General features: G+C 43.9%; 1 protein-coding gene across 1 annotated transcript in view; it reads left to right on the forward strand.

Annotated features, from left to right (window-relative positions):
• LOC133502163 (protein inscuteable homolog) overlaps positions 1-19,874 on the forward strand; it is a 40,981-nt gene that overhangs the window by 12,683 nt on the left and 8,424 nt on the right. Inside the window, exons 3-7 of the mRNA XM_061822639.1 lie at positions 10,355-10,727; positions 10,806-10,858; positions 12,482-12,605; positions 12,693-12,806; positions 18,374-18,499. Of these exons, the coding sequence (XP_061678623.1) occupies positions 10,355-10,727; positions 10,806-10,858; positions 12,482-12,605; positions 12,693-12,806; positions 18,374-18,499 (790 nt within the window). The remainder of the gene's footprint in view (positions 1-10,354; positions 10,728-10,805; positions 10,859-12,481; positions 12,606-12,692; positions 12,807-18,373; positions 18,500-19,874) is intronic.

Genomic DNA, 19,874 nt, shown 5'->3' on the forward strand with positions numbered 1-19,874 from the left:
TCACCACCAGGGAAGGGACACCACGTATGACAGATCATGACAGCAGACATCCATCAAAACAGTTTCACGTAAGCGGACGTGTGCAGAGTCCGAATAAGAGCAGAAGAAATGACAGCGACAATCACATTCACAAAGAAAGACTGAGAAATTGACAGCGTGCAGTATCCTGGCTTTAGTTTCAAGGTTGGCCCGCAACATCTGTCAGTCATATGTCTGCTGTGGCTCGTCATGAGGACCCAAAGGGACCAGTCAGAGGCTGCGGTATCCAGTTACCACGTGGACAGACGGGCAGGACAAAATTATAGCAAGGGTTGTACATTTACCACTACCCTTGGTACCATGTGCTTTTACCATCTTCAATTGCTCACGTGTCTCACACACCAACAGACTGCAAAAACACTGCCCCGGAGGTATTTGAGCACATCATCAGTGAATGAAAATCATTGGATAATGTAGCTGAAGTCTGTTTCTGTTTATAAATATGCACCTCGATGCCTTGAATTCAACGCAAATTCTATGACGCAAATGCAGCTGTGAACCGAACCAGTCAATGCAGTAGCAGTCTGACAGAGTGAATAAATCCGCATCTGTATGTCGTGAATGAGTCTGTATCTAGATAAACTAAATTCCTCTTTGGCAATGTGGAAGTGAATGCAGCATGAGGAACACTTCACCTCCAGCGGCAACATTGAAGTAGTGTATAGACTGTTTTTGACCACATGACTACGTCCGAGGCACCCGGCCATGTTGGATGGGTTGACTCTACTGACGCGCCGTTCACTCAATTGCTTTTGCATACAGACCGGAGTATGACTGTTAAAAGTGACGCATGATGGCTAAAAAGACTTTGGAAAGTTACTTGAATGAACGTTAGATGTTGTTTCTAGGAACCGTTACGACAAGAAGTGTGCTTTGATCGACAATATCGACACATATACCTTGGAGAAACACAAATGGAGCAAGAATTTTAAACTGTGGGTGTCGGTAACCTATCCAGACATCGTCAATTTTCTCCTCTTCTCGACAAGCGTTTATACCATGGATCAACTAAAGTATTACAAAGGTCTGGACACCTACAACCAATTCATCAATGTCTGTGTTTGTGATGCTGCTAAGGTTGGTGTAGCGCACAATGCAATTTAAATATGTACCGCGTGATTACAGTCAGCGTTATGTTAAATTATGTTGACTATACCAACGAAAGAGGTGTACATTATTATTTTCATTTTTGTTACCGAGAAGGAGAGCAAGAGGTTCGACCGGGACGAGTCCCAAGTGGAGCCCGCATCTCTTTCTCTACTTCCACGACTACATTTTTAACTCAACTCACAAAACAGCTAGCGGTGCGGTCACTCGTTTTTGGAAACTTATTATAATAAAACAGAAAATACAGATTTTGGAGACGTGCATTGCATTCACATACGAGTATTATGTAGGCCCTTGGACCCAAAGAGTTCTTCCCCTTCACAGAACTTAGTTATATCTAAGTAGGTGTGAAATTCGAAAAAGATATCCGATACTTACCAATAACGAAACGCTCCGAGCAAACTCCGACATAAGAGAATGACTTGGCTGCTACATCGGCTCTGTTAATCCAAGACAGCCACAGAAATGATTAGTGCTTAGCTACGGTTTGTTTACTCAAATTCACCAAACCAAAATGGCGATCGCGTTCTAAATCGGAAGGTGTGTGATGTCAGTCAAAAACAGTCTATTGGTCTGAATTTTTTTGTTTACATCAAGCACAGTCCTGGGCCAGAACGTTACCTTACCAGTAGATCACCTCTCTCTTTGCCTCCAGGTCCACCTCATTAACCACAAATGGGTACCAAGATTCAATAAATGTAGCTGTGATAACCGTTCAGTGAACGAGAAGGAGCCTAAATGTAGTGAATAAATCTGTACCTTAATATTGTCCATGTATTTGCAACACCAGTGCTGTGAAGCATTTATCATTCGAGGATTTGGCCCGATCCAGTGAGTACATCTGCACTCAACTGCGGTGAATACATCTGTACCGAGAAGCAGTGAATGTCGCGGTGGGCTAATGTCTGTGGCGGCATTTACAGTGCAATGCCGTGATCGTAGCTGCGGACTGATGCAATGAACACATCTGCAAATTGATGCAGTGTGTTGCTGTGGTTGTTCAAGTGTCTGTTATGCGGATGCAGACCCCGCCGCAACAAGCGAGGAGGTAACGACAGAGACCAAGCCTGCAGCCCAACCGTCAGGCAAGAGTAACACCAGTAAGCTTACATGCTAGCTAGTGACTAGCGCCTCTTGTGGCGGGATGAAAGCCACTTCAACCTGTAAGTGGATATGTTTTCCTGGCTCAAACGTAGGGATGTACAAGCATAATTAATAAAGATCTGCTATTTGATTGACAGGGCCTGGTTTCAGCGCGATAAACACACCAACAGCGTTTCAGAACGGACAAATTTTTCTGTTTTTGAGGCCCGGACGTTCTTCTGTGGGGTTTTTTTTGTTTGTTTTTTTTGTTTCCCCCACCTGCTACGTCCAGTGCCATTTCAGCCATAAAAAACATTGACACAGTGTGACGACTTGCTTCCTTCTTCCTCTTTTAAGTAATTGAAGATTTTTTTATTCGCTTAGTGAGAACGACAATAGATGGTTGCAGGCTGCTGCCACCTGCTGGTATGGAGCTCTAGTTCCTATAACACAGGAGTAGAATGTATAAGACAGTCGGCTGTTTTCTGTTGTGCAGTAAGTTCCTGAAGTACACACTCCAAACTATATTTCTAGAACTATATTTGGAGAACACAGTGGTTGATAATTCAGTGTATGCCACACTTAGTGTTTTACTTACATATTGTAGCTACAGTACAATTGGGCCTGGCATGTACGCTACAGTGCTTGGGGGGAAAAAAATAAAAATTATATATATATATATATATAATTTACAAAAGCATTTGCCAGATTCAGATTCATCCATTGTTCTATTAGTGTCATTGATTCTTCCGTTTTTATGTTTTAATTAGAATTTGTGCTGTTGTAGCTTTGGGAATAAAAATGCTCCCAACAAAACTTTGTGATTGTTATGCCACACCGACTGTAAATGTGGGTGATTGTTTTGACAGTAAAGCTGGCTGCAGCTGCATTTTCCAAACTTTGCTTTGCTCCTAAAATGAAAGCAAATGAAGGAGAAACTAGTATCCCAATAAACAAGTATTTAACGTGCCACATTTTTATCATTAAATATATTTTCAAAGGTCCTATTGACATGAAAATGTCACTAGCTGGGAACAACCCAAACAATCCATACATACAGAGAAAGTACAATAAACTTGGAAATTAAGTTGCGGGTAGTAATGTGAAATGAGGGGGAAAAAATATTGAATATGCCAACTGGTATTAATTTAAGCCTATGTTTGTAATGACAGCTTCAAGACACCTCCTGTTTGTTACTTGCATGCATTCCTTTGGTGTGATTTTGGCCAATTTCGCCACACAAGCAGTCTTCAAATTTTGAAGGTTCTATGAGGTTCTATTATGGCCCTTGAGTTTAATTTTTTTTCATAGATTTTCAATTGGATTTAAGATAGCCGATTGGCTAGGCTTTTGGTTCTTTGAAACCAAGTGAGTGTTTCTTTGGCAGTATGTTTTGCATCATTATCCTGCTGAAATGCCATCCCAGTTTCATTTTGATCATCCTCTTAGATGGTAGCAGATTTTTGTCAAGAATGTCTTGGTATATTTTCGCATTCATTTTTCCTTCAATAATGTAAAGCTTACCACAACCATGTGCTGAGAAGCAGCACTACACCATCCCACCTACGAACCTCACTGTTGGTATGGTGTTTTTAGGGTATTGTGCAATCCCATTTCTCCTCCATTCAAGCAGTTCCATTTTGCGCTCATCTGACCAGACTATATTCTCTCAGTATTTTACTGGCTTGTGTACATGTTGTTCAGTAAACTTTAAACAAAGGTTGATGTTTTTTAATTTTTTTCTCAGCAATGGGGTCTTGCGCGATGACTGTGCAAACAGGGTATTACTCGAGGGTATTACTCATTCTTTACCTTATGAGAATGGTACCTGCTAGTTACAGGTCTTTTTGAAACTCTCCACAGGTGGTTCTTGGCTCTTGGACAACTCTTCTGATTATTCTTTGCACTCCTCGGTTAGAAATCAGACTAAGGAGCATCTGATCAAGGCAAATTTAAAGTGGTATGATTGACTTTCCACTTAAGTATTGTCGCCCAATAAGTGCTCACTGGGATGTTCAGAAGCTTAGCTACGCTCTTGTAACCAATGCCATCATTATTGTTTTGCACCTCTTAGCTTGTGATGGTCTTGAGACAGCTCTCTGCTCTGATACATCAAGAGATGTCTCCAGACTCGCACCTAAGCAATGAGACCTTTGTGTAGGCCATCAATTACGACTGAACTATCTGATATTCATTTGCAGTGACAAGGGGTTGGATTATTGTTTGATTATTAATAGATTTTAGACATTGTCTTGGCTTTTCATGGCTACTTACACCTTCCTTTCGTCATGTGTTCAATACATTTTCCCTATAAAATTTCACATTTTTACAGTTGTTCCCGACATTTAGTGAAATTTTCAGTTCATTTGCACCTTTGGAAATACTGTTTATTTGGTGAGAAAAATGGTGACGTGAAATACTTACAGCACGCACACATTGAGGTAGAAAACCCACCAAAACACATCAGAGATAGTCATATGTTTGTTTGCTTCCCCCCATGAACTAGTGCTGTAGAACTGCAACTTTCTGTGGCATTTGAACACCTTCAGCACGACTCTCCAGATTGAGTCAAAACAATAGTAAGTGCCATTATTTGAGTTTTTATGACATCATAGTAATTGCCATAATAATTCCCATGCTTCTTTTCCTAAAAAGAAGACAAACTATGAATTCGCACTTTTTAGAAAATTGCTGAACTTAAAACAAAGGTTGATACGAAACCAGAGCTTGTGGCATATTGTTCCAACCCTAGCGAGTACACATCTATGTGTTTTCGCAGTTGTAGCTGCTCCCCTGCGTGCAAGAGTAACTACAATCTGGTGTAAACAAGTTTAACACCCCTGCTGTAACGTAAAGTCTCTTGTACTTGAATTCACAGAATCTTTTAGAACTTTGTTGCAGGTAACAGCAGGGAGTTGGGCTCTGCATAGAGACTGCTTATCATCCAGCAGAAGCAAAGCAAAGCTGGTTCAACCTGTGCTTGTGATCCATGAAGCGTTCTTTTAAAAAAAAAAAAAAAAAAAAAAAAAATCAAACCAGCTGAGGCTTTCAAATCATGTTTTGGGTGACCACACCCCTCTCTTGGTTGCAAATTAGTTCCAGCTGTGCTTTAATCGCCATACTTGAGTGAAAACATCTGCTCTCATGCACACCTGCCCATATGCCGTGAGCTAACGCCGCCACATCGGCCGACAGAGCTGCTTGCTCTGAGGCGGCGGGTCGTGGTGTGTTTTCATGCAAAGTTGATTTTAGCCTCAAAAGCACTAACTGATACTGTGCGAAGACTTTAGTCACGCAGATTCCTACTTCTTGCTTAGTGATAATTTCTCAAAGGGCTGTTAAGAGAGAACCATTGTATGTCAACATTCTGTCTGCAGGTGTGCCGATATTTCTCTTGTTCTCTCGTTTGTTGACTCGGTAAAGTCCAAAAAAAAAAAAAAAAAAAACAATCCATGAGCTTAGGCTTTAAGAAGACCTGCCTGGACTGGTGACATGTCCACAGTGTGGACAACCCAAGTTACCTTGGATTGTTCCAGACATGGTGTGACCCTGAACACGACTAAGCAGTACGCAATAGAAAAAGGATGATCGGACTAAATGCGTTAAGATACACGATGGTACTTAACATTCTGTCACCAGTGAGTTTCTATAATCAATTCAGTGGTTACCCTCATGCAACAGGGTTGCAGTAGGAGGGGGAAACATCATGAGACCGAACGGTGACTCATTGGCAGAACCAGGAGGAACAACTGCTTCAAAAAAATGAATCACCACCAAGTTTTTGTTTCCTGGCCAGAGAAAAAGGGTCTTTCCCTCAAACCTGAACACATTATTGGGACTTTAGTAGCAGGTAACAGAGGTCTTTAGCTTCCATGAGACTTTTATGCCTCTATTGCCCCTTTGACAACCCTGTACAAAACAATATTTTCCAACAGTTTCAATAAAAACAATCCTACAGTGCCAAGACAGAACATGAGAAATGGAGTCTACGCTGGAACCTTTTGGAATCTGAGGTAGCGTCAGAGCCATATAAGACCAAGCCATATGGGCATTCCACAGTTTACTCTTGCCAAGGATCATTTGTGTGTCAACCTCAAATCTGGAGAGCTGTTGGATAGATGAATTTGACATAGCTTGATTTTCTGCCTTGAGAGCTATTGTTTTATCAGAGGTTACAGATAGGACATAGTACAAGAGTATTCTACAATGCGAGGCTTAACACCTTTCACCTTTCATTTCTCCTACTCTGTTGGGTTGAAAGTGATCGTTGCTGCCCGTCAACTATTTTATGTCACACGAGACACTTACAGAAATAATGAAACTATCTGATTGCTGTGTGAGTGCGCACAATTGCACAAAAATCCTTCTTTGCTGATTAAAAGGGGTGAGTGAACAATGTTTTGTTTCTGCAATGCAGAAATTTTGCAAATACTACTCTACCTCTAAAGGCAAATTCAATCTCTTCCACTGGAGTTGGAGAGATGAAATTAACTTGGGAATGTTCCACATTTCGGAGATATGCTCAGGACCCTAAAAGAAACAAGGCCTCACCTTGTGTGAGGACATCCCAAAGCACTGTGTTTTACCACGTAACAATCACTTCTCTGCTCTGCTGCTGTTTCTGTCCGTCACCTATTTCATTTTGAGTCACACCAGATAATGCGAAAAATGGTGCTGACATTGAATGATCCTCGAGGTAACGAATGGCTGACATCCTCCCCACAAAGAAAGAGGACCAATCTGAATGCGGGATGACGTAGCTGCCGGGACCCCTCTCTGGGCCCTGCATGTAAATGCTTTTCATGTTTGTCAAATTGAAGTGCACCGCTTCCCCTCTTTTGGAAAACAGACCTATTATTATCCTCATCACTGACGATTTGCGTCCGGCGAGCCGAGTAAATCCAGCCCGGTTCATTCTTACACGATGATGTTATATAATGTGTGGAAAAATTGTTTGGAAATGGCATTGTCCGCAAATGGATGCGGCGGTTTGCGCCCAGACCAGTTTGCTTTAGGTGTTGCTAAGTCATTAATTGTGTGAAATGATGCTAAAATGAAAGTAAATGTGCGTCTTTCCTCCTCGTCAGCCACAACAACGAGCGCACATCAGCCCGTCTGAGTCTGACTCACTCGTCGCTGCATTTGTCAGGGAGCTTGCTGACGTGTTCCAAAATTGTCATTTGCTTCTCAGTGGAGGAACTCGGGAAGAATTTGTTGGAGGATAACTGCACCACATTTTCAAAACAGTGCACATGGGATGTGCTCGAGAATAAAGGCAAACTAAGCACGGGAAAGGCGCAGCGACATCAGTGCAGTCGCCACCCGCATGAGTGAAAATACTTCTAATACTCTGATAGTACGTTGAATGCCGCTTAATTCATGGATCAACTTCAACCCCTCTAGGTACTCATCACTTGCTAACTCTAAGGGTAGTCCATCCATCCATTATCTACCACTTTTCCAGGTTAGGTCGCGGGGGAAATAGCTTTAGCAGGGATACCCAAACTTCCCTTTCCCAAGCCACTTCTTCCAGCTCTTCCAGAGGGATCCCAAGGCGTTCCCATGCCAGCTGAGTGACATAGTCTCTACAGCGTCCTGGGTCGTCCTCGGGGTCTCTTTCCAGTGGGACATGCCCGGAACACCTCACCAGGGAGGAGTCCAAAAGGCATCCGAATCAGATGCCACCTCATCCGGCTCCTCTCAATGCAGAGCAGTAGTGGCTCGACACTGATCCCCTCCTGGATGACCGAGTTTCTCACCCTATCTCTAAGGGAAAGCCCGGACACTCTGCGGAGGAAACTCATTTCGGCCGCTTGTATCCGGGATCTTGTTCTTTCTGTCACGACCCACAGCCCACGCCCGTAGGTGAGGGTAGGAACGTAGATTGACTGGTAAATTGAGAGCTTTGCCTATCGACTTAGCTTCCTCTTTACCACAACGGACCGATACAAAGTCCACATCACTGCAGACGGTGCACCGATCGTCTGTCGATGTCCCGCTCCATTCTTCCCTCACTCATGAACAAGACCCCAAGCTACTTGAACTCCTCCACTTGGGGAAGGATCTCATCCCCGACCTGGAGAGGGCACGCCACCCTTTTGCGACTGAGGACCACAGTCTCAGATTTGGAGGTGCTGATTCTCATCCCAGCCGCTTCACACTCGGCTGCGAATCGCTCTAGTGAGAGCTGGAGATCACGGCTTGATGAAGCCAACAGAACCACATAATCTGCAAATAGCAGTTAAAGCTGGCTACGGTTGTCAGTATGAAGAGGGCTCCTGTACTTTTCGATGTTTTCAACGTGCAGTGTCGTGGCAGAACCTTCTTTTGAAATTGTTGCAAAACAAATTCCACAAAAAGCCTAAGGAAGCACTCAGTCTTGATGCTTGATGATCTGACAGTTATAACGTGAAGGATTTTTGCTCCTTCTTGACCTCTCTGTATCTTGGATACAACGCAGGAAGGAAGCGCATTCGTTCCAAAGCTAGCTCTAATGGCCATTTCGATGGAGGTGACTATACTGTTGTATGTTTCTTTTCAACTGATTCATGTATTCACTCTTCTCTTTACAACCCATGTTGAGGCAGGTACCTCTTTTGGAATGAGCGTTGCAATACAAAGAAAAAGCACAATGCCTCATTGATGACCAATGAACTGTTAATTCAAACTCAAAGGACTTGTCACTGTCCAGAAGTACTTTTTTCAGATGTTTTGGTAGAATTGCCAAGTGTACAACGTCTGGGGCTCCACTGAAGTCATTAATGTGTCATGTGTTTGAGCCCTTGGGATCACTCTGACTGGCTCGGGCACTGCCAGGATTGGTGGGCTTGTTGCCTCGGAGGATTGGTGGCATTCACTCCTTGCCGTGCTGAATGAGACCTTTGCATGACCCAAACAAAATCCCACATTGATGTGCTTTCATAAACCGCTGGCTGCTGTTGGGTTTGTTAGTGGATTAGACAGAAATGGAGCTGTGGCTTTTTTTAATGATTCCGTCCTGTGTTGCTGAAACCCAATACCTGGCTGAGCAAACGTCATTCGTCAAGACCGCTCGCCAGTGGAAAATGTGTGTTTAGTGAGCACACACCACCACAATCCTCTAAGTCCGCCTTCAGTGTGGTCTCAAGTGGCCAACTTTAGAAGGTACCCGGGGAGGAAAATTAGAGCTGATGTAGGCATTGAGCTGCCCACTTCGAAGACTCCTTGTGGTGCCTGAACTCGAGATTGCCCTCTTAAGCTGCAGTTCTTTAGGGAGTTATTGACATGTTTGCCTGATGCAGCCACTCGCCGGTCAGCGCCGACACCCGGCACCACTCAATGGATGCTTGCCATAAGCAGATTTGATCAAAGAGTAAAAACAAATATATATATATATATATATATATATATTTTTTTTTAAATCTGAGGGGGCCAGAACCACAGGAGAAGCTACAGGCAGGAATGTTGTACCAGGGCAGCACCGACTGCTGGAGAAAAATTCCCCGTGTGTTTTTGCACACTTGGCCATTAAAGCTAATTCTGATTCTGATCCTGATGGTGAGCAAATGCACGGCCAGGTTGGGAGTTGACTGATCGATTTAGGAGGGGAGGGACAATCTAATTAAGATATTAAAGTCAATAAAGGGGCATACGGGAAGAGTTTCAGAGCATAGCAAAAAAAAAATAAATAAAGGATGAATGCCAAAATGTATACAAAAAAATCTTTAGTGTAGGCATGAACAAAAACGAGAGCTGAACGCTCAATTAACACAACTAACTAATACTATTAATCATCAGTCTTCATTTGATGCCAGTGCATCGAGCAGTAAACTTCCGTCAGGATAACAAGAGTTAACTGCTGGGCCAATTGGAACTCCATTGCTCACCAAAACAACGGCACGCAACCAGGCACGTGAACACCAGATGAGTTGAAGTGTGGAGTATTTGTGGGAAGAAACTGTTTTTCACTGAAGCTAATGTGCATGTTTTGGGGGGTGAGGAAGCTGGAGTAGAAGAAATCCATGCAATTGTGCAGAAATGAGAAGCTCGTGACTGATTGACAGTCCCGTTTGTCTGCCAGGATATTTTTAAACGATTTGAGCGGTTGACTCACTTTCGACTAAAAGTTTGGTTGTCCGACCAGCAGCAGCCGCACGCAGTGCCTGCAGGTGGACTCAGTCCAGCGCTGGATGGAGGACCTACGCCACATGACAGAGGTGGAGTGCATGTGTGTGCTTCAGGCCAAGCCCATTGAAGTCGACGATGATTCCCAGCAGGCTGAGCTGATTGTGTCCACCGGGGCGGGGCCGGGGGCAGGGGAACATGTGGCCCGCAACAACCTGCAGACGCTGCTTCGCAGAGCTCTGGTGGTCAGCACTGAGCTAGGGAAGATGTTCCAGCGGCTGGAGAAGGGACGCTGGCAGAGGGTCCATAGCACGGCGGTGCGGGCAAACTGCCACGTGCGCTCCCTGGTGCATGAGTACAGTGCAGCGCGTAGCACGCCACCTGATATGCAGAAGGTGATCTAGAAGCTGTTTTTTGACCACTCGACTGTCCATGTCACATCACTCATCCGACTGGTTTTGCTTCGATTGCAGTTTGAGATGTCTCTCCTGGAGAAGTGTATGGAGCTGACGAACATCACAGAGAGGTACCACATCAAGTCACTTATAGTGTAGTAGCTCTTGTCATACAGTGTGGGATCAGTAACAAGTTTTTTTTAAATACATTTTTGTCATCACAAAAAAAGGGGTAAATTTGACATGTTCGGTCCACAAAGTTGTGTGGATCCAGAAAGATAAGCGCAGTAGTTATGTGTGGATGGATCCTTAAAGGTCAAGTGTCATCCGTATAAACATTCTGAAATAGATATTGTAATGAAAAATACATATAACATTATTCACTTCAATGTCCATACGAAAAAATAAATATGAGCAAAGAGCGCATGCGCAAAGTTGCGTAAGTCTCATTCGACATCCAAGTGGTCGCCATGTTGGCTGCATCCCCTGTCCGTGACGTCACCCTGGACATTCGTCTTTGAAAACACGCTGTAGCCCCCACTGTGGGAGCAGACACGCCCCTTCTGACACGGCAGATCTTTTCAAAGTAGAGAACCTCTCACAACTGAGTGAAGTTACCGGGGCTATTGTTTCGAGCCATATTTAGATGATATGCGATCACGGGCAAACCGCCTCCCTGTCCGATCCACTTCCGCAGCGGAGATGAGCCACCCCGGCTGACACGGCCAGCGGCCGGCTCGACCTTGTCCACAAGGCCTGGAAGGCTGAGCCGGCCGCCGGCTTCGTTGGCCGGGGTGGCTCATTCTCAGCGCTGAGCCAGGGTGCTTTACAGCGTTGTCATTGCACGCGGCTGAGTGCGCCACTACCGGCAGCGTTATTCATAGCCCCAGCCCGACGCGGCAGCCTTTGCCGGAGAGACAAGGCGGTAGCAGTCCGAGGCACACATCGACACGTTTAGCACCCTGTCATACGTACGCGGATCTTTTGTTACGTTATGAGAGACTGAGTACGTGGTCCGTCCCAAAGTGTTATTTTTTTTTAGTAGCTGTATACACACCGACCTGTCGTTTGGGATCCTCGAAGCTCTCGTCCTTTGCACCCGTGCAATTCATTTTTCACCACGAACCGGGTCTCTTGGAAACTTATGAAGGGTAAATCTATCCTTCCGAGTGTTCGAGCAATATCCAGCAATGCAACGAGCCGGCATTTTTCCTAACAGGAAGGAACAAAGAGGTACCTTCCTGCAGGTAAAACTAATAGAAAGGAATGAGTCCACTTGAGCGCACTACTGCCTCCAAGGTCAAGTCCTGCTTCTTGTCGAAAACGAATCTCTCGAGAGGATTTTCATGGGGGGAGTTACAAAAAGCTGTTTACGTCAAAATCATGTTTTGTGGCGAAAAAAAAACAGACGAGTCCATACTGGCTGCCGTTTTTCCATTAATAACACACTAAAAATCATCCATTTCATGACACTTGACCTTTAACATTTAGCATTGCAGACGGTGCTGATGTTTCTTGCGGTTCCACTACTTGTCTCCCGTCTTTCATTTTAATTATAAATCAATACAGCAGCACCTAAACGGTCTCCCCGAGTGTGTGAAGACTTTCCCCCCTTCATATTATAAAAGATGATCTTACATTACGTGGAGAGGTCATTGATTATCCTTCAAGTAGATTCTGACGAGACAAAGTTGCGCGCACCCACGTTTTGGCCAGAGCGTGTCCATTTACTTTATGATTACATTTTCCTGCAGGTGCCTTCACACCGAGGATGACTTCTTCCTGAAGTCCATGAGAGATGCCATTCACGAGATCCTGACCGATGTCAGCGATTCGTTCAGCAACATGATCGACATGGCGTTAGCCAATGAAATCCAGGTTTGGATCGGATACCTTGGTGTGCTTTGCAGGCAAAAGATTTGACTGCTTTATTTTCAACGTCAGAACTTCCAACTTTTTTTTCAGGTTCTGATCAAGCAGATTGAATCTTCAGACGACGTCCACACGATTGGGAGCGCAATCAGCAATCTGCTGTCCCTCACCCAGGATGGGCCGCAGCTATGCAGCATCATCGCCAAGGTACTGAGTCCAGTGTGGAGCATAAAGTGACATTGGCTCAGGATTTCTAGCCACTAAGAAACAATTAAACTTGGCCAAATGAGAGTATGACCATGTCTGGCGGAAGAGGGAATATAAACATGAAATTTGATCCTATCCAAAATGTCCATTTTCTATAGTGCTCGTGCACGTGACGTCATCGTTTTCACGGCGCCATATTGCGACATTGTGGGAGACATTGAACCGGGGGAGAATATTTACAATACCTGAGACTTGTTGTGCTGTTAATTGCCACAACAGACGAGACAGATATTCAAAGAGATCTTTCTATGGTATACCAGCAGAAAAGACCAGAAAATATTGATGGATTTTGGCAATTAAACGTGATGGTTGGTGCCCAACTAAATACACACGCCTGTGTAGCGATTACTACATTTCAGTTAGGAATTATTCTTAATCTCAAATTACGAAGTATTTATATTGCCAAATTGATTTATTTGAGCACAATGCGTATTTATAAAAAAAAAAGTCTGTTGCAGAGAGTTTTAGAGGTGTTTGTCTGTGGGTGTGGCCGCAATACACTTCTGTCTTTTTTTCGCAATCATAGTTAATGAATGCGGTTTGTGTAAAACCAGGGGTCATTTATTTAAATATTGGTATTTGTATTGAATACTAGCTGAAAGGATCGATGGATTCCAGCAAAGGTTAGGTTGTGGCCGAACACGCTTCCGCGTTCACAAGCCGTCAAAACCATCACTATGTGGGATTTATTCATGATGAGAACAGATCCACCAACAAAATATTTGTATCCGTCCAGACTTTTATACGCTTTCAAAGTTTTCCGTGTAAATCTCGACGATTTACTCACCAGAGCCGTGTGTATGTCCAGTTGTCCAAGATGAGTGGAAACGAATTAACAGTCCAATTTCTTATCGGGGAAAACATTGATTTCGGCATTCAATACAGGTCATCTATGCCGAGTTTATCTAATTTTTCCACGTATCTTCATTTATTTTGACCTTCTAAATCTCTAACGGTATCGGACAAGACTCTGGGCATTGTGCTTTAAGACATATTTTCGTGTCGTCTCCAACCGACTTAGCAATGAGCAATGCTTAGCTTGACCGGCAACATGGCGAGGTCAACAAAAGATTTTACGACGTAGGTGCGCGAGCTCTATTGTGCTTGAGCTGAAGCCTGTCCCAGATGACGTCTGGCGAGAGGGAGGTCACGTTATTGTCATTTTTGCTGATCAGATGATCGTTTTTTTTATGTCATAATTCACCGATTTATTTGCCTCTGACAGGTCAGTCTTGGTGGACAAATGGTTAAGTGAGCGTTTGTTATAGATGCCAAGTTTATTGTCAGGTTCCATGTCTTTAACAATCTATGTGTGTACCCTGACTTTTAACCGTAAAAGGCTGTTTAACTGCAAACGCAGGCCAGGGAGATTAGACAGCAAGTCTCATTTGGGCCATTAGTTAGTTGGCCGCTTCCAAGACGCACACACGCACACACATCCAAAGATTGCTAGATCAATACTGTCAGTTCCCATTAGCACAGAGCATTGATCACGTGGCTTTGTCGCGTCTACCTATCAATCTGCCCCACCTTACAAGGTGGGGGCTGTGAGGCTCCCTTCCAGTCGCCGCTAATGATTGGCTGCTACGGAATGACATTGACGCACACACACACAAAACTGCACGCACAGAAAAACGCACACAGTGCACGACAAAATATGGAATTTCTGGCTGGTGTCCAACCTCTTCTAATCCTCATTACCATTTCCTGCAGAATGCGTACTTCTTTTTTTCCCCTTTCTCCCGTTAAATGCCATTAGATTTACAAACTCCGCACAGGCGGGGCTGGGATTCGAACCACTTTATTTTAGATCATCTTAGTTTTCCCCATTTTGCTTTGCGTTGTTTTTCCTGGTTGTGCTTTCATGGTTCAGGAATATTTACTAGCTAATCAAGCCTTATAAGAAATACTTAGCTCTCCGTGGCAAACATTAAAATACAGTAGCATAGTTGACTTAAGGGTTTTGTAAAAAAGCGTTAGCCGTTGGAAGATTATGCGGAGAGTCATGCTGCATTATGTACTGTATAGAGGGGAATAAATCAAGAAAAACTGCAGATGTTTTTAGCTTGTCCTATCAAACATAATTTATGTTTGTGTTGCCGCTGATGAGGACACTTGTAAAGTTATTTTTAATCGCAGTGAGAATTTCCTGGTGAAATCAAGGTTGAATGGGGAAAAAAAGATTAATATGAAATCTAATGTGCAGGGAAGTGAAGTAAAAGTTGTACCTAAATGTGTTTGACAACTGTTGAAAATGAAATGAAAATCCATCCATCCATCCATTTTCTTTGCCGCCTATCCTCACGAGGGTCGCGGGGAGTGCTGGAGCCTTTCCCAGCAGAAAATGTATTGTTAAATACAACTAAACTGTAGTGAAACATGAATTTGAAAAATCTCATTGTTTTTCCTGGCCATGGTACCATTGTTGGTATTAGGCAAATAGTGTGAGGCTCCCTGGCCACGGCACTCTTGTTGCTCATACACAGATGTAATGGGGCTCAAAATCATAACTGCCCCATCCATCCTTCCATCCATCCATTTTCTTAGCCCCTTATCCTCACATAGGTCGCGGTGTGCTAGGGCCTATTCCAGCTGTCACCGGGCAGGAGGTGGGCTACACCCTGAACTGGTTGCCAGCCAATCGCAGGGCACATAGACAAACAGCAGCACTCACAATCACTACTAGGGGCAATTTAGAGTGTTCAATTAATGTTGCAGGTTTTTGGGATGTGGGAGGAACCTAGAGTACCCGCAGGAAACCCACGCAGGTACGGGGAGAACATGCAAACTCCACACGGAGGGCTGGGATTGAACCCGGGCCCTCAGAACTGTGAGGCCAACGCTTTCCACCTGCATTAAGCTGTTTGAATGACAGTGTACAGGAAGTCAGAAAGACATCCATTCAGGAAGTACTATCAGGAGGAAATGCACGATAAAGACATTAGTTTCTGTGTGTAAATAAATAAGTGTTGATTCGGTGCTTCGTGTGCAGTGGATTGTAAATTACAGAATTACACGCCGCGTTGTTCCATTTGTGCAAATGCGTCGCGGCGAAGACTCATTTCTAACGTTGCGCGTGATGATGTTGGAGGGTGAAGTCGGGAGAAAAGACGGCAAAGTTGCCCGATGACGTGTAAAACGGCAAAGCGACCGTGTAGGTGAAACAAATGGCAAATTAAACGCATGACTGAATATTTCTCAGCCCGACTCAAGAAGCAAGCCATCCATTTTCTTTACAGCCTTTCTAGATATAGTGTTGTTTCAAATATTTTTTTCAGGTTTTCAAGTACTATTATAAAACATGGCGGCACGGTAGCTCAGCTGGTAAAGCGTTTGTTTCACAGTTCTGAGGTCCCGGGTTTGATCCCGGCCCCCCCCCGTGTGGAGTTTGCATGTTCTCCCCATACCTGCGTGGCTTTTCTCCGGGTACCACGGTTTCCTCCAACATCGCAAAAAAGACTCTAAATTGCCCCGAGGTGTGATTTGTCTCCATGTGCCCTGTGATTGGCTGGCAACCAGTTCAGGGTGTACCCCGCCTCTTGCCCGTTGATAGCTGGGACAGGCTCCAGCACTCCCCTTGTGAGGATAAGCGGCAAATGGATGGATTATAAAACATTCTGTATTGGGTATATAACTGTGTATACTCTATTCCAAGTTATTCAATGACTCAACCACGATACTTCAATGGTGGTCCCTAATTAAAATAGCGGGGTCAAAGTTCGTAGCAGCACGTTTTTATAGCTGAGCCAGACCCAATCCCACAATGCACTGTGATTACAACTCAGTAAAACCAGCAGAGATCCAAATTGTGTTAAAGAGAGTTTATAATGAAGGCCTAAGGAAACGTAACAAAAGTCGAGCAAATTAGCATTTTTTTTTTTTTTGAAGACCGGTATGTCATTGCAGATCAACGTCAACAAAAAGTCTTGGAGTGACCCATTAGTGACAACAAAACGTTGAAACTCCCCATGTTGTATAAACATTACCTATTTCACGAGCCGAAAACACTGTCAAGCTGATTAGAAGCTAAAAAGAAAATGTATCAGCAAAATGTCCACTTCCAGGTATTCATTTGTGTGCAAATAGGCAGAATTACCTGGTGAAAGGTCCGCCATTATCCTAAAAAGGCCATTAGAGCCATGTGTTTGTTCACACGGTGGAGTGGCCAAAACACGCTCTGCCCTCTACAACCTGACCGCTGTTTCCTGTCTGAATGGATGATTGGACCGCCCCAGTCGTGCAAAGACGACGGCTGGAATGTTTGTTGGTTCGGAGGGAAAATGAATGATTTTGGGGGGGATTCAAGATGCTTCAGCCGCACTTTGCTTGTTCATCTTTATGCTCATTTTGTGAAGATGAGGCCATTTGTGGTCGAGTGAAACCAGTGTCTAACACCCTAAAATTGAAATACAAATTTGGACTTGGTCCTAAATTATTTGTGCAAAAATACCCCCGAACTTTGTTTGTTCAGCTGTTTCTTTGTGTGTGTTTGTGTGTGTGTGTTTATGTAATGCCATGGAGAAATACAATGGGCAAAGATGTTTTAGATTATTTTGTGATTTGCTTTGCTTGAAATTCCAAATTCTATAGATAAAATAAATTTAAATAAATACAATAAAATAAATATAAACTTCTTGAAACAACTTAGAATTCTAATTTTGATTGTTTTCAAATTTGTATGGTTAAAGTTGACCCGGAAACTTTGCTTGGAATCAGTTCTCACTCTATGCCGCCATAAACAGTCGATATAGAGACCAGTCACTCAAAGTCAGTCACCTCAAATGTTGTTCAATTCAGGGTTCAACCATGCCTTTTTTTTTTTGGTTTTTTGCATTTTTGTGTGTTTTTGGGGGAAGTGCCACAGAGGTAAAAATAGATTGGCAGAGAGAAAAGTGACTATCAGTGAACAGAAAATAGCTGATATTCAGCTATAATGTATTATTTGCGGGTGGCACGATGACTCAGCTGGAAAGCGTTGGCCTCACAGTTCTGAGGTTCCGGGTTCAATCAGACCCGCCTGTGTGGAGTTTGCATGTTCTCCCTGTTCCCGCGTGGGTTTCCTCCGGGCACCCCGTTTTCCTCCCACATCCCTGTTTGCTGACTCTAAATTGCCCATAGGTGTGATTGTGAGTGTGACTGTTTGTCTCTATGTGCCCTGCGAATGGCTGGCAACCAGTTCAGGGTGCGCCCCCGACTCCTGCCCGTTGACAGCTGGGATTGGCTCCAGCACTCCCCACGACCCTCGAGAGAATAAGCGGCTAAAAAATTGGATGGATTGATGTATTATTTGCTATGAGAAAAATGGCGTTCAAATTCATCTTAAATGACACCTCGGAGTTGACCAAGTTTTTGGAAATTCCATTATAAAGAGGTTATTACATCACTCACCTCGCCTTGACCACACAAACACAGACAACAAAAGAAAGGGGACTCCTGAACACCCAATCAGTTAAAAATGTTCTGGATATGCTTGAAATGTCAACCATACATCTGTGAATGTCTCACAGGAAGGAGCTGTGGTGTCGCTGTTCAAGATTTGCCGTCAAGATCGCTTCAAAAGCCTCTACGCTCACGCTCTTAGGACCGTGGCCTCCATCTGTTGCGTGGAAGAAGGCATCATGCAGCTGGATAAGGTACCCACCTATCTTCGTGTAGTGGTTCCCAAACTTTTTGATTTTCAGAGCCCACCTGAGCTAGAAATTTTTCCAGGTGGTGTGGGGGGTTAGGTGGCTGACAACAGTATTTCTTGGAAAATCGTCAAAAACATCAACAACAGCTGGGTGTAACATAAAAATAAAAGGTTTTCATGATAGTTTATGGTTGTCCCATGGCCCCCCCCATCTGTCATAACAACGCGCCCCCTCATTTGCAAACCTATCTTCATGGAAAACTGAATATAGTTACTACTTAAATGTGATGTTCCAATATCCTCTTAAAACCACACTGATACTACAATGGCTTTTAAGTAAGAGAAAATAATCTTTTGCGACGCTGGATCACCTTTTTTAACAGTCTATAATACTGTTGGGGTCACTGATTGTGTAGTGTTACACACGGCTACCTTTGGTGTGGGCAGCGTAGGATCGATTCCCGCTCAGTGATGGTGTCGACATCTGCCCTGCGACTGGCTGGCGGCCATTTCAGGGTGTCGTCCGCCTTTCTCCCTGAAGCTAGCTGGGATAGGATCCAGCTTTCCCGCAACCCTTGTGAGGATAAACGGCTTGGAAAGTGACATGACAATATTGTTGGGCCAGTCAGAATACTTCTTCTGCTGTGTTAGCACTAGCTTGGACAAACTTAGCGGTGCGTCAAGTCGTGTTTCGTACATCCTAACCAAGGACTTAGCTTATGCTGTACAAAGGTACATTAAACCATGTTTTTGGCCTTTGCCTGTATGTTTAAAACAATTAATTTGCATTTAAAAAAAAAAAAATCAACTATGCTTCACAATTGTAGTGGGAGCTCTAGAGCAAAACACGACTGCTCACTCATGGCACTTTAATACTTTTCGTGCCTTGTTTTCTTTACTTTGGAGACTAAAGCAATGTCACATAAACTGTAAACGATTCACCCCTTAATTCCCAGTATTTAAAATTCAAGACGAAGTGGGGGGAAAAGCAAAGCATTCAGCCGTGAAGTCTTTTAAAACAAAAGTCCGCTCCTGATGAACGCGGCGTCCTCGGGGAGGGTCTGTCAGCCGCGTCCGCTCAGCCTCGACAGATACAACTGTCGCCGTGCATGGCGGCGGCGGCGTGCAGGTGCTGTTTATCAGCCGATACGCTGCGCGCTTTCATTCCCTAATGGGGCTTTATGTAATCACAACACCGAGCCTATGGTGGCTAACAAAATTTGGGAGCCGACCAGATAATTGACAGATCGTCTACTCGTTGGCGTCAGCCGGCGGACATTGGATTTTTTCATTATTAATATTATTCATATTATTGTTATCGGAATTATTATTATTGTTATTAGTACTAGTAGTAGTAATAGTGCCGGTGAATCTTCTCA

Source organism: Syngnathoides biaculeatus, chromosome 6, assembly GCF_019802595.1.
Source record: "Syngnathoides biaculeatus isolate LvHL_M chromosome 6, ASM1980259v1, whole genome shotgun sequence".
NCBI classification, from domain to species: domain Eukaryota; kingdom Metazoa; phylum Chordata; class Actinopteri; order Syngnathiformes; family Syngnathidae; genus Syngnathoides; species Syngnathoides biaculeatus.